The 15,907-nt window shown below is 36.7% G+C and overlaps 1 protein-coding gene across 2 annotated transcripts in view; it reads left to right on the forward strand.

Annotated features, from left to right (window-relative positions):
• Positions 1 to 15,907, forward strand: part of tcerg1l (transcription elongation regulator 1 like) — a 78,662-nt gene that overhangs the window by 56,870 nt on the left and 5,885 nt on the right. For both annotated transcript variants that reach the window (XR_014201079.1, XM_082151824.1), the window contains exons 6-9: positions 6,298 to 6,423; positions 10,302 to 10,384; positions 12,026 to 12,114; positions 14,676 to 14,818. Coding sequence is in view for 1 of the 2 variants with exons in the window: in XM_082151824.1 (XP_082007950.1) it covers positions 6,298 to 6,423; positions 10,302 to 10,384; positions 12,026 to 12,114; positions 14,676 to 14,818 (441 nt within the window). In the remaining variant the exon portion in view is untranslated. The remainder of the gene's footprint in view (positions 1 to 6,297; positions 6,424 to 10,301; positions 10,385 to 12,025; positions 12,115 to 14,675; positions 14,819 to 15,907) is intronic.

Consider the following 15,907-nt stretch of genomic DNA (forward strand, 5'->3'; position numbering starts at 1 on the left):
GAGCGAGGTTTGAAATGGAAGGGAGAGGCATCCAGTGCTCGGAGACACTCAGTCTGTCGTAAATAACGTGACTCACAAAAATGGATTATGAAGCATGAGTTTTGAAGCCGTAGGTTTAATTATCTCACAGCATGTGATATTATTGCGCATTATACGTAAATAAAAGCATCATTATTGTTCCCTAGAGTTTGACAAAGCGGGAGGCAGAAAGGTGATTTATATGGTGAGCACATCAATAGTTATTAAAACCTGAGCTACAATGATTTCAGAGCTGGATGTTCAAATGCCCCAAAAGGTGTTTTGGGACCAGACAACTTTAAACTCAAGTCACTTGAAACGTCTTTTATATATAGAATGATTTCTGAAGGATCATGTGACACTGAAAAATGGAGTAATGTTGCTGAAAATTCAGCTTTGCCAACAGTCATCTTAAAGGTTACACTTTATGTCGATGGTCATTCTACTATAAGTAACTTTGCAACTACGTGTCAACTTACTTTTATTAGAGTATTAATAGACGGTATTATGAATTAGACTGTTAGGTTAGGGTTAGGTGTTAGGGTTCGGGAATAAACCTGTTTGTTGTGGGGAGCATCAAAATAAAATGTTAGTAGATATTAAGCAGACAGTCTACCAGTACTCTACTGAGAGTTAGTTGACACGTAGAATTGTGTTTTTGCTCAGTACAATTAAACAGATTGAGTCAGATACGGCAAACAAAACAAACAAAAGATATCAAATTTTTACTGCCTGGAATCTAAAAGTAACATTTATGGTTAATGTGTGAATGAATTGCTATAAATGTGATTCGATTTTTTTTATACTAAATTTCATAACATGATGATCAACTATCTTGACTTACGGTAATGTGATGCATGTTTTTTCCCTAATAACTATCGAGCCAAATTCGCTCATCCACTTTGAATATGATTAGATAGCACCTTCATGGTGGTGATCTTGTTTAAAAGGGCTGGCGATGTGATAAATGGTCCATAAAAATTGACCAGCTACCCGGCTGAGTGAATATAATCAGAAGTTATAGAAGCGTGTCTGATGGTGAGGCCAGTGAATCGTCTTGGTGGGCAGTGCGATCAAGTAAGGGGCTTCAAGGTCCAGTTGTCAATAGTAGCAATACATTCTCATTCATTATGAAGAGGCCATTCTGCTTCCCAAATAAATAAACATTTATTATTCTCTCGGTCGCATGAGCATGACAGGAATTGTAAATTGATACAAATTAGTGGGATACACAATGGGTGCATTGGAGTTCACCTCTTATGACAAATGTATCTGATAAAAGATGTGGTCTGTTCGGACCTACACTATGCTAATATTTGGAAATGGATATGTGCATATCTCAGGTCGGCATGCTTGAAAGTTAGTGACGTTACAGATCCTCGCTGCGATATGCCAAATGCTTTTCACACATTGCTTTGGCAGTCACTCACAGTATGGATGACTACCTGTACTTTTTCTATTCCTTTTGTAGAAAGACATCCTCAGACAGTTGCATAAGACTTGTTTTTGTGCGGTTAAAAAAACTATGGATAGTAGAAAGGAGAAAATGTTTGGACTCAGTAAAATTTTTTGCCTAATGTTGCCTTCTAAAAGACTTATTTTTAGCACACTGTATACAGTACTTAGACAGCATTATAAATTCTTTGCAGAGAAGTCTCTCCTATAATGCATAGAGTGCTGCAGTGATGATGTATTTTTATACGACAACCAAGTTAGCATCACCTTCGATTTTTGCTTATGCTTTCTGGATTATAAAAAAAAAAAAAAAAGAAAAAAAGTTCTTATAATAGTCTTCAAATGCACACATTTATGAATTCTAAAGACTAAATACAATTTCAAGAAAACGCTGAAGTTAGGCTATAACCAAACTAAACCACAGTTGCATGACTTAAACTTTACCATCATGACAACTCTTTAAATCTTTATAAAAACTAAAAGTTGGAAAGTTTGAGTAAGACATTTTTTCAAGAATGCAAATATAAAGCGAGTAGATGAGTCTACCTGGTAGCCGTGATGACGTTTGATGTCCCCTACAGCCTAGTCTCATTTAGCCACTTGTTAGCAACCACCTTTTTCAAGACACATAAAAGCATAGAAAAATCACACGTGGGGTTTACTGATGTATTTCGTGTCCTTGAATTAAACGTAAAAGGACCTTTAATCCCATTCAAAAACCAATTGACTTCTGGACGATGGAACGGGAAGTGCAAAAAAATGACAACTCGCTTCCAGGTTTTAGACAGCATTCCTGCAGCACAAATGTTTACAAATGTATTAGGTCATGTAATGCTGTTTCTCCCATGCACAGTTATGTAGAACGCTTACAATTGGTAACTTACCCGTGTGAGGTTTCATTTCTTTTTGGATGCTGCCTATATACAATAGGCTGTAGACAGCAAGACAGCTCACTTGTTTTTTTGGAACAAAGCCTTAGATTAGCCTGAAAACATTAGGGTACAACTTCAAACCAAATAAAAAACACATAGGCACTTAAAAAAAAAAAAATCCAAAAGAGGTTCCCAAAAACATTTCATTGAGCAGTTCTTAAAGGAAGCATTATTATTTTAGAGTGAAGAGCATTTAAATATTTTAAAGAAACTTTTTTCCGCTATAAAGAACCTTTTTGTGGAATGAAAATATTCTATGATTGATGTTAAAGGTTCTTCATAGAACCACGCCAAATAACCTTTATTTTTAAGAGTGTAGCAGAACGCACAGATTTAGACCTTGCATTTTAACCTTAACATTCACCACACATCATGTCGACTGTAAAGGTCTCTGTCTCTCACCCTTAGCAAACATTTTTCATATACAGGTCATTCTGAAAGCTTTCACTTGCTTTGTCTGATGCCTTCATAACAACAGATTACAAATGATGTCCTCTTGTCACCCTCTATCCCATCAGTTCTGACATCCAAACGCATCAAAGTATCTTAACCTTCCCAAGAAAAATATCAACCAATCGACCCTGTTTCGCTCGGAATACAGGACGCCTCAATATCTCAATGAGCAAATTCGTCCTTTTTTATCCTCAATGTGAAAGGACAAAAAAAAAAAAGTGTTTAAAGGGACAGTTAACTCAAAATTGAGATTGTCTACTCAAACTCGTGTCATATTTTAGCAGTGGAAAAGCAGTACTACGGCAGAGGCAGTGAACGCTACGCTCTCGCTGTTGATTTTGGTAGCTTTAATCAGTTTTCAGGTTTTTGATCATGCGCTTTTAATTATTTAATGACTAAGCTGGAAGACATCTTTTAACTGTGGCCTGCGTGCCAGTTCTCATTAAACGATCTCATCTTTATATACGTAAGACAAGCAGCTAATTCAAGATTGATGAGATATGTGTGAGACACGTCCTCAAGAGTACCGAAACAGCGCGACATATGCAACTTTGAGTGAAATAAATGAAAGCTAATGCCCGGTAAGCTAGAGACGAGCCAGACATCATGAAGTGTAGTAATGATCTAAAGCTGCCCAAGGTTATCAATCCAGCATTTGTGTGTGTGAGTTTCAGATCTCTCCTGGATCTGAAAGCAGTGGCAAGAACCGCCATATTGTTTCAGGGAACAGATGCAAATCATGCGTTCATGCACCATTAAATGTTTTAATGAGCAGATCTCATCATCTCCCTCTTCATTTAACTCCCATAACTCCCACTATCTTTTCAAAAAAGTAACTGACAGGACCCAACTATGAATGCTGCGTCCACATCCGTCCCAAACAGTATTTGAAATTAGAATAAGTGTGTCTCAAATCGTAGTATGTTGAAATTAATATTCCAAAGATACACGGATGTCTACTATTTCCGGTTCGAATTCGAATCCATGCACATTTTGATATTCACATCCATTTTTATTTATTTTTAGTATAATTTCTTTCAATTGACATTATTTAACGGGTTCGTTTTTAAGTTGTGGCGTAAAAGGGCAACTACGGAAAGAGAAAGGGCAACATCATTTACAATCCCGAAAGCTTGATAACTTCAACCTTTTTTTGTGAAGCAGAACATCACAAATGCTTTAAAAATGCATCTGCTTTTTGTGCTCTTGGAAATGGCACATATTCAACCTGACAATCTGTCAACCCCTCTGGATTTCAGCAATGCCCAGCCCAGAGCTGAAGCCAAATGTAATTAACCTTTATGAAGAAGCAGAGTCTGTTGAGCACAATTCGGACAGACGCTAGAAAATTAAAGGTTAAATATGGCCCGGTTGATGAGAAAGAGCCTCGAGGCTTTTCCAACATTTTCAGTGTTTAACCAGTCAGCGGAACTTTTGATTGAAGCTTTGATGAATGTAATAAGTTAGCGTGTAAAATTAAACACTCCTTTGATTCCCAATGATGAAGGCAATGTTGATTGTTCCTCCTGTAGGTTTGTTTATGACAGGTTTGAGATTTGGGAATTGATTCCATAGCCTTATTGGCTGGTGGAAACCGGATAGCCAGACTGAATTGTACTGCATAATGTTTGTGTATTTTGCAGTGTCCTTGGCATCATCTCTCTAATAGTATTACTTTTCACAGTTGGCCATATTTAATAGGAAATAACATGGTTTAATGCAATCCCTTCTGTATAAACAGCTTATTTCAGCTTAAGCTGGTCAAGTTGGTTTTTACACCATTCATTTTTTTTTTTTTTTTACCAAGATGACAGAAACCAGCGCCACCAACTGGTAATCGACACTCTTTTAGCTGGACCAGTTGAAAACCAATTAGAACCACCTTAAAGGCACAATATGTAAGATATTTGGATTACAATATACAACAAACCCACTGGAACGATGTTATATATTTTGTTAACTTGTGTACTTACATAATCCCAAATGTTTTAACAATATTTAAATCCAGAGAAATCAGCTATTTTAAACAGTGTAACGTGTCATTGCGTCGCCTGTCAGTGACGTCATATCCACGCTACCCTTTACTTCCGTAGAAACCATGGAAACACCAAAGACACTTTAATATATTGGGCCCTATTTTAACGATCTGAAACGCAAGTGTCAAGCGCAAAGCGCAAGTAACTTTGTGGGCGGGTCTTGGGCGCTGTTGCTATTTTCCCGGCGGGCGCAAATCTAAAATGGGTTGGTCTGAAGTAGCTTCATTATTCATAGGTGTGGTTTGGGCGTAACGTGAAATAAACCAATCAGAGCGTCATCTCACATTCCCTTTAAGAGCAGACGCGCTTTTTCCATAGCGGATTGCTATTGTAACGGCGGATTTGCCAGACGCACGCCAGGAGCGGTTCACAGCCAAGGAGAGCTACGCTCTCGTCACGGCCGTAAAAGAGAGAAGTTACATTGAAATGGAGAAACCCACCCAAATTAACTTCGGTTAAACAGGCGTATGATAATTTGGGTAAATGTGTAAGTTAGATGTATGCTTTTATAATAAATTATCTATCTATCTATCTATCTATCTATCTATCTATTATCTATTATCTATCTATCTATCTATCTATCTATCTATCTATCTATCTATCTATCTATCTATCTATCTATCTATCTATCTATCGTAATAATGTATGATTTGCAAAAATGAAAACTGCTGCTTCTGTGTAGATGAGAGAATCAAAGTGCGCGTTGTGCACACGCTACATTGATTATGGCCAAGCATGCGCCCTTAAAATAGCATTTGATTAACATGCGCAACGAGCCACTGACTTAAAAAAAATTTTCCTGGTTAGTGGCGCAATTGTTTTCTAAACCTGCAAAATAGAATGAAGGAACGTTTGTGCTGGAACACGCCTCCTTTTTGCGCTGAACCGCCCCGGGAGCGCAAGTGTATTTCCTAACTTACCGACGTGCTTCTGTGGAGGGAAAAGTCTGCTTTGCGCGGGTGCAAAATAGGAATGATACATGCGTCGGTGTACAAAGTCACTTGCGCTGGGTGCAAGATAGGGCCCATAATGTGTTTTATTAGACAGCTGAATACCTGTTCGGATAACTTTATTGACAGAAAACGTAATCATTATTATAGTCTTATTGTTTGAATCTCAAATTTTCTTGATTTACTGCGAGTAACATGTTTGTAACATGCCTCAGAGACAACACTATTTTGTCAAGTGGCAACTCCCATGATTCCACACTCACTCTCGCAGTCATCATGCTACGCCTTTGTTATTATTTTGAAAAACGTGACTTTAAGTTGGTTTTTAGTTGGATTGAATTTATGGCTGACCAATCTGTTTTATCTGTAATTATCTGTCTTTCTCTCTCTCGGTATGTCTCTGTGGTTCATGCATAGTAAAATCTACTTCCATGTTTTCTTTGTGGCATACAGGAACACGTAGAAGCTGGGAGAGCTTGCTGGGACCCGTCCTTCCCTCTCAGATCACCGCATTAACATCACTCTCTGCTCCTGGAGTGACCCTACTCACTGGAAACTGGAAGGGGCAAAGAGCGACAAGTGAGATTACACACATGATATATAATACAATCTTAAGTAGCATTCTCACAATTGCATTTCCATTGTGTATACCAACCAGGGTTGCCAAGTCTGCATAACAAAACTAGCTCAATGGCCAATCAAAAATAGCCCAATGACCATATCCCAAATATCAATAACAAATAACACTTCATTTCGATGGTCCCTTTTGAACATTCTGTTGACTATGGGCCCGTCCACACGGAGACGCGTTTCGCTGTATACGTATAAATTTTTTATCGTATTGGCGTTTCGTCCACACGGATCCGGCGTTTTCGGACACTGAAACCGCTATTTTTTTAAACCGGGTCCCAAGGTGGATAAATCTGAAAACGCCACCCTTGCGTTTTCGTGTGTACGGCCAATCCGTACATTTTGTGAAACGATGATGTCATCACACCAAGTGTCAACTAGTCAGACACCGTTAAGTCACAGCAACTACATTTATGGTTTTTCATATTGTTCAACAAAGTTCTTGATTAAAAAAGAAAAAAGAAAAGAAAAAAAGAAAAAAAGAAGCTACTGTGCCAAATATTATTGTTGTATACAGCCATAGTATACAGAGCGCAAGGTTTATGCGCATGCTTTAAGTCTTCTTCTCCGTTTTTAGTGTATGTCTGTGGCAGAATTACAGCGCCACATACTGGTCTGGCATGTATACTACATCGTTTTGAGTCGGTTTCAGTGGTTTCGTGTGTACGCAGATATTTCTTGAGATGACGCCGTGTTTACGGAATTTTGTTTTTGAACGGGGAAAAAAAATATCGGATAGGGAAAGCTCTGGCTTCGTGTGGATGTGGCCTATAAGTAACTTTGAAACTACATGTCAACTAACTCTCATTAGAGTTTTAGTAGACTGTCTGCTTAATACAGTATCTGCTAACTCTTTATTGTGATCCTCCTTCAACAGACATTCTACTGACTATAAATAACTTTGCAACTACATGTCAACTTATTCAAACCCTAACCTAACAGTCTACTAATACTTGACTAACACTCTAATGAGAGTTAGTAGACATTTAGGTGCAACATTACTCATTGTCAACAGAATGTGTTGACCATCAAAATAAAGTGAAACCAAACCAAAAATATGCCATTCCCATTCCTACAGTAACATATATTTTACAGTCACTGTTATGTATATGTACCACTATATTATAGTGATCATAAACACAGCTCAAAGGCTCCCAACCAATGGCCTTCCTTCACAAAACTCAACATATGGCACAGTTTTATCATTGGTAGAATATAAAATATTTAAATACAAGCATTTAAGTCAAATATAATTTATGCAATATTAAAATGAAACAAATTCAAATTAAGTGTTGGCTAACCGTGCTGAGAATTCCAGGCCGAATCAAGTTTGTCTAATCCTTCTGTGCCGAATCAAGCTCAAGTGGAAATATAACTGGAACCGTACCTTACTGTTCTTAGAACCGTTCGGCCCAGCGGTGGAAAAAAGGCTGTTGTATTTGAAACAAGACAGATCTGACTCTGAACTCTGTGAACAAAACAGATCATATTTGATATATCCAGCAATGTTCAACCATCAACTTCTTTCCTTCTACACTGTGAGTCTGTGCAGTTCTGCTTTATGCGTTGCATGTTTTAGACAACAGCATAAACAGCTTGTGATTCAACTAGTCGCCACACAGTTATTCTTCTATACTGTCTTCTGTCTGTCGTAAGACCTCAGAGTGGAAGCTTGCCACGGAAGTGTCTGCGCTAACAGAAACAGATGAATGGTTTGTGTAGGCGTGGATGAGAGGTTTCTCGTCAACGCTTCCAGCGTAACGATGATGACTGATATAAATCAAACTGAATCTTTATTCAGCTTTATTGCAAAGCAGTTGCTTGTTGAAATACAAAGAGTTGCTATGGGGCCAGAACCGTTTCATCCAAGTTTAATCTGAATTTGTCAGTGCTAGATGTTTTGTAAGAAATCCATTACTATCTGCCCCCCTTATGCCTCATTTAACTGTATACATACACTACTGCTCATTGCTCAAAAGTAAAAGAGTGTTTTTTGAAAGAAAAGCAAGGATACATTCAATTGATCAAAAAATATTGAGCAGCACAACTGTTTTCAACATAGATAATAATCAGAAATGTTTCTTGAGCAGAAAATCAGCATATTATAATGATTTCTGAATGATCATGTGACACACTGAAGACTGGAGTAATGATGCTGAAAATTCAGATTTGATCACAGGAATAAATTACAGTTTACAATATATTAAAATGGAAAACATTATTTTAAATTGAAAAAAATATTTCACAATATCACTGTGATTAAATAAGTGCAACCTTGATGAGCATTCTTTAAAATATTAACATTACAAAAATATTTAAAACTTCTTACCGACCCAAAATTATGAACATTGAACAAAAATATATATTTTTAATTGTACAACCAGTTGTATTATCTGCTGATATACCATCAGAATGAATTGTTTGCATGCCTTTTAAGTAACTTTAAAATCGAGACAACCTTTAGCAATCCCCATTCACACCTCTGAGCGGGATCTATTTCTCCCTGATGTTTCTTTGTTGTTTTATCCTGAGCTGCTTCAGTATGCAGCCCGCTTGAGTTGAATTTCATGCAGGACAAAAGATCAAGCAGCGCATTTGATTTCCACTCCACCTTATGCTTGCCACATCTAATTTCATACTTTTCCATGGAGATAAAGTGCAAATTATTTTTGGGGCAGATTGAGTTTAAGTGTGTTCAAACTATCTAAAGTGACTGGCTTTGTATTGTATAATGGTTTCTACCATTACTGACAGTCTCAGTGTGTAGTTTTCTTATTGATTTGTCTGCCAGCTGTTATTTGATTTTTGTAACAAGATTTATGCTTGTCAATTGCTCTTCAGAATGTTGCAATGTCTTTTGCTTTTTGATGTTGCTTGTGATTTTTTTTTTATACATTATTGATTTTCTGAATGTTCTGTCAATATTCATTTTGAGCAAACAGCATTTAATTGTTTGGACTCAATGTATTACACTTTCTGTATACTGTATATACACTACCATTCAAAAGTTTGGGGTCAGTAAATTTGTGTTTTATGCTTATAGGTTGCATTTGATCAAAAATACAGTAAAAACTGTAGTAATAATAAAAAATATTACTGTACCACTGTAACACACACATGTATGTTTGTTTTACTATATTGGTGAGGCAATTACATAGACTTCCATTGATTTTAATTATATTTTCTAAGGCCCAACCCCTACTTCTAAACCTACCCATCAGAGAAACATGTGCAAAACACTAGATTTAAATATAAAAATGTTTTGGCTGATTTATAATCTTTTTTAGTCTGTTGTCATAATATTTGACTACAAGTGAGGACATTTGACCCTCACAAGTATAGCCAAATCTCACTAATCAATAATCTTTAATTTTCATAATTGAATGATTAATATTGAATTATAAAAATACAAAACACAACCTTTTAACTGTGGTGGAATTGCATGAGGAATAGCAATCAAGCAGAGAAAAATCCTGTCATTCACACATATGAACATAGCTATAATTAAACAGATATATTCATATGTGCAAATGAAGGCACTCCTTTTGATGATTGCTAATCTTAAAGGCACAATGAAACATAGCTCTCATACAAACTGATTTGCAGTGTTTCATAATGGGATTTCATTGATGAATTTATTTGATTAGTAGATGAAGTGAGTATTTGAGTGTTTAATTAGAATATCTGACATCCATTTAGAGGGACCTGTCTTTTACTCTTTTTATTTGAACTATATTTACTGTTGATGGGGTGCAGATTGTTTGAAGAAACAATGCGGATTGAAAATGGGCCACAGGGGGATACTGAGCATTTATCTCTGTCTTCAGATAAGATACTGGAATTAAAGAAGCCATCCTGCACAGACGCCTTAGTTCTCCGCCGCGGTCCAAACCCAGAGGCTAAAGCTGAGGTTCGTAATCTGTCTTTCTCTCATTAGCTAGTCTTAAAATGATATTAAAGGCAACATCCACATAATTGCCATTGTCATTCAGTTCATTTGTTGCCAGACCATGATCCTCATGAAAATAGTTTTGAATTGTCTTAGAGGGAGAAAGAATATCGAACTGATTTGTGGAAAAGGTCACACTGCGGGCAGAATCAGATTTGGAGTCCAATTAAGATTGAGTTAATAATCGCTTTTGTTGAAGTGCGCCGTAACACAGTGTCCCCATAGGTGACGGCTTTTGAAATCTTCTCAGCCAGATTAATTAGTGAAATTCCCCCAGAACGGTAATTCATTTGACCGTAAAGAGTGTGCAAGACCGCCAGTCTGACAGTATGTGGAGAATCGGTAATCTGCAGCATTCGGTCATGCAGGGACTGGGTAATTGGTTGCTTTCCGAGTGTGTGTTCAAGGCTGAACACATCTAGACCATTTATCAGGTTGATAATCAACACTATATTTTATTATTAGCCTTGTAACCCATGTTTGGGATGAGATAATTGAGGTTCACTTCGCCTGCTTGATTACAGAGTAGAAAAAAAACAAAACAAAAAAAAACACCTGCTCTGTTCCAAAATGTTGTTGCAAATGAACTAAAATTAGATGCTTGATTTCATAAGTGACTTTGAAAATATACAGCGATGTTTTTATACTCTAATAAGCATAACAATACATTAGTCACATAAATAATGAGTAATATATATATATTTTTATTATTATTGGAACTATTTGTACAGAAGCCCTGAACCGCAACATAAAAAGGATAATTCTAGCATTTCGAGATTAAAGTCGAAATATTTCGATATTAAAGTCGAAATATTTCGATATTAAAGTCGAATATAAATATTTCGACTTTAATCTCGAAATGCTAGATAAAAAAAAAAAAAAAAAAAAGATATATATATATATTTTTTTTTTTTTTTTCGTTGCGGTTCAGCTCTTCAGTATATTTGTATGGATAATTTTCGGTATTGAATAAAGTATATTCATTGACATTACTCACGCTTTGTTCAAATCATATTTTCATTGAGCTCTACACGATGCATTCTGGGATTGCACATATGCTTGCAAAATGGTGGTTACTTTATTGTACAATAAGCATTGATTTCTTAAATAAATGTAGTTACTTTTTAATTTGAGATGAATTTGATTACTCTTGCATTCCTCCATGATGCCATAAATCACAGCTAAAAACTTGTATTAAAATATATTAATTATATGAATAAAACAGAATTCATTTTTAGCTAATGTCAGACAAAACACACACACACACACACACACACACACACACACACACACACACACACACACACACACACACACACACACACACACACACACACACACACACACACACACACACACACACACACACACACACACACACACACACACACACACACACACACACACACACACACACATACATTTAAGCATTCCTCATAACAAGACTCACATGGCCATTTCGGTCACTCAGACAACATCACATGCTCTTTAATGTCTTTTATGGTGTACCTTTCCTTTCGGTGTATGTGTGTGTGTGTGTGTGTGTGTGTGTGTGTGTGTGTGTGTGTGTGTGTGTGTGTGTGTGTGTGTGTTTGTGTCCAGGATGAGCCTTTTAAAGTCAGTATGGACGAGGATATCTTGCCCAAAGACAAGCGGCCAGTTGCAACCACGCCTATACCTGGATCACCATGGTAACTACCCGTTTTGTCTGCACAGATATGATTGTACAGCTCACCATTAATCTGATGCATCTTTATTGATAACAAATGACTATCCGCATGCAAGATAATGACCAATCGATTGTTCTCACACAAATGTCTCAGTGTCAACCTACACTTTAAAATGCCACAATTGAAATTGCAGTGTTTTTCTCCTGTGTTTTGAAATGCTTTAATAGCCACTTTGTTCTTATATAGTGATATAAAGATGTTTGTTTTATCTCCTCTCATTCTGTCATAAATGTCAGCAGCTTTAGCACCATTTAAATGATGCATGCTGCTGTATAACTGTTTGATGACAGTAATACATGCTTGGATAAAATACAGCAGTGCACATGGCAAACTTCCAACAGATGCTGTGACATCCAATCGAAAACCTGCATGAGGACAATGTGTTATGCAAGGCATCCATTTCTCTCTGCCAAAGCAGTGTGGGCTTTCCTTCCCTGCAAACAAACACACAAACATACACACACACACACTCACAGACATTTTTGAAACCCGGCAGGCATCATGGCTTATGGCATTCAGCTTTTGTTGACACACACAAACTGGCTTGAACTGGTAAATCTTTGCTTTTACCATGTGGTTGATGACACCAGCTTTGCAGAATTGGAGCTGTTGTGTGATTATCCAGATATAGATGCGGGATTAGATTCCGTTGGTGCATAAAAACCCATTTTAGAGTCTAGACAAAAAGGAAAGATCAAGTGAGATCACATGATAATGACAACATGGCGAATGTGTGTCCGGATTACATTACTACTACAGACATTCATACTATGTTGAAAATAATTTTTTAGGGGTCGCATAGTAAGTACCTACTCAAGAGAGTATGCGATTTCGGACGCAGCCTGTTTTGAACTCAGAGGTACCAGTTCATAAGAATCATTTGTTCGTGAATCAGACTGTTCTTGCTGTTTGTTGTTGTTCTGCGCAGCACATGAGGACAAATAAAAACATTATTTCCCATTATTTCGAGGTACATTGCCTTTTTATATGAGGTCTTTTGCCTTGGGACTGTAAATTCAGCAGCAGGGTCCGTCACCACTGATAACTGATGCAGGAAACCCTGGTATGACTAAATGATCAATATTGGGATTTTAAAGGCCTGTTCACACCAAGAACAATAACTATAACCATAACCATAACTATACTAGCGTCCAGACCAATGCATGATAACATGCTGTTTATTAAAAGGGGGGCTGGAGTTTAAATGCTCTTTAAGATTCTGATTGGATGTCAGTGTTTTTATCGTTTATTGGCTGAGGAAAAAAAAAAATTTCTGAAAGTGATTCCAACGATAATGTTTCTTTGTGGCGTTATCGTTATAGTTTTGGTGTCTGCAATTATTTTTTATTTAGATTGATTTTAACTATATCTTTATTGTAATCATTATAGTTATCGTCCTTGGTGTTAACAGGCCTTAAGAATCAAATGAAGATTAATCAATGTATGTCAATTGTCTCTTTCATTTTAGGATAAACTTTGAGATGGTAAATTGCTCCAATAAAGTTGGATAGTGGCACAGTCACAGTGTTTGGAAGAACTGAGTTAGAAATAGATTATAGTAGTTCTGCATAGTGAGCTGAGACAGAAAAGAATGTGGAAAATATTACACACAACAACTTCTGAGCAATAAAATGGTCCTTTGTGTAGAATAAAATAGGGCTCTAAATTTTGTAGTTATTGTTTTATATGGAGGCTGCATGGACATGATTTAAAAATTCAAGAATCCCAGCAACAAATGAAGCATGCGACTAGCACCAACCATATGTTTGCACTATGATTAACTGCATATGAGCAGAGCGGATTCGCTGTTTCAAAGATTTTTTTTTATATCATTTGGTCAGTTTTACGGTACAGGAAGGCACTGCCGATCTCCCTGATGCGATTGGGTAGCAAAATGAAATGTCAGGATTGGTTTGTCATGGTTGGCATGAGGTTGTATCAAATTACCTCACAGACTACTGCAGAATCCATGAATTCTTTATCCGACTTACCCTGAATGAGGCCTGAAATGGGTCTAAAATTATCACTGTAAGGTATGAATATCTAGTGCGGAACGCCTGAAAAATTGGTCACTTTTGGATTTATGACCGGAATCTAAAACCTATAATAGGCTTGTAGATATTTGATTCTGGACATATTGTGGATTTTATCCATTTAAAAATATCTTGTGAAACAGCTTAAGGATGATTGTGAAAAAAAGTTATAATAATTCAGGCCATCTGGTTTTAGTGGTTCTTAGCTGTCATGTGTGACCCTGAATCCTCTCTCTCTCTCTGGGTCACTTTGGTCTTGATGGGGGTGTTTTTTCTCCATCAGGATTTCTTAGTCACTTTGTGAGAATACCACTAACAGGCTGTTGGGTTGTGTTTCTGTGTGTGTGTGTGTGTGTGTGTGTGTGTGTGTGTGTGTGTGTGTGTGTGTGTGTGTGTGTGTGTGTGTGTGTGTGTGTGTGTGTGTGTGTGTGTGTGTGTGTGTGTGTGTGTGAATAAAAAAAAGCATAACAGCATCTCTCTTTTCTCTAGGTGTGTGGTGTGGACAGGCGATGACAGGGTGTTCTTCTTCAATCCCACCATGCATTTGTCAGTATGGGAGAAACCAGTGGATCTGAAAGACCGTGGAGACCTCAATCGAATCATCGAGGACCCACCACATAAACGCAAGAAAGGTGAGACTAAATGATTCTGGCCAGAAATAGTAGACTATTCAGACATATTTAACATTCTCTTTTAAACATACCATGATTTGGGACACATTATATCCAATTTTAGATACAATTCAGGATAGATAGTGTACGAATTAGTATGCAGGCAATGTGTTTTCTGACCTATTTAATGGCAAATTTATTTGTAATTGAAATCCAAATGGCACAAACAAAGATAAATCATTGGAACTCTTTATATAACTGAATTGAATTATCAAAATGGTAGCAAGTATGAAATATATGATGAGAACATCATCATCTTTAGTTATGGAAGATTCAGTAAATCCATCTCATCTCAACCTGTATTTCCATGAACCTGTAATAAGGTAAAAGTGTTGACATTTTAGATGCTTTCAGTATGTTGATATTGTGTTTCAGTGTGTATCCAAATTTAAGTAAATGCAAGTGTTCAGAAGTTTGGGGTTAGTCATATTTTTTTGTAATGTTCTTGAAATAAGATTTTTATGCTTACCAAGGCTTGAAAACATATAAATGTGAAATATTATTACAATTTAAAATAACTGTTTTCTATTATGATACAATTTAATTTATTCCTGTGAATTTCAGCATCATTACTCCAGTCACGTGATCCTTCAGAAATCATTCTAATATGCTGATTTGCTGCTCAAGACAAAATTCATTTATCATCAAAGTTGAAAAAAGTTGCGCTGCTTAATATTTTGAAGGTGTGATTTCAGGTTCAATTTCAGGATGAATAGAAAGTTCAAAAGAACAGCATTATTTGAAATATTAATTTTGTAACATTATCTTTACAATGTTATACATACTTGCTGAAGTGGTTTTAATCTTTAATCTTAAAAATGTTTGAATGGTAGCGTACAGTACTCGCAAATACTAATGAGATCATGTTGGCAAGTCCTTGTAGCTTCAAGGTAAGAGTCACTTGAGTTCAGATTAAGTTGCTGAATCAGTGAAGTGTAACTCATGACTGATACAGGAGCACTGTAAAAGGGATGAACTTGACAAGGGATGAAGTTTAATCCTAACAGTGTGATAATGATGCTCAAGCTAAAGTTTAATACACACACCAAA

Source organism: Leuciscus leuciscus (genome assembly GCF_965113295.1).
Source record: "Leuciscus leuciscus genome assembly, chromosome: 21".
Taxonomy (NCBI): domain Eukaryota; kingdom Metazoa; phylum Chordata; class Actinopteri; order Cypriniformes; family Leuciscidae; genus Leuciscus; species Leuciscus leuciscus.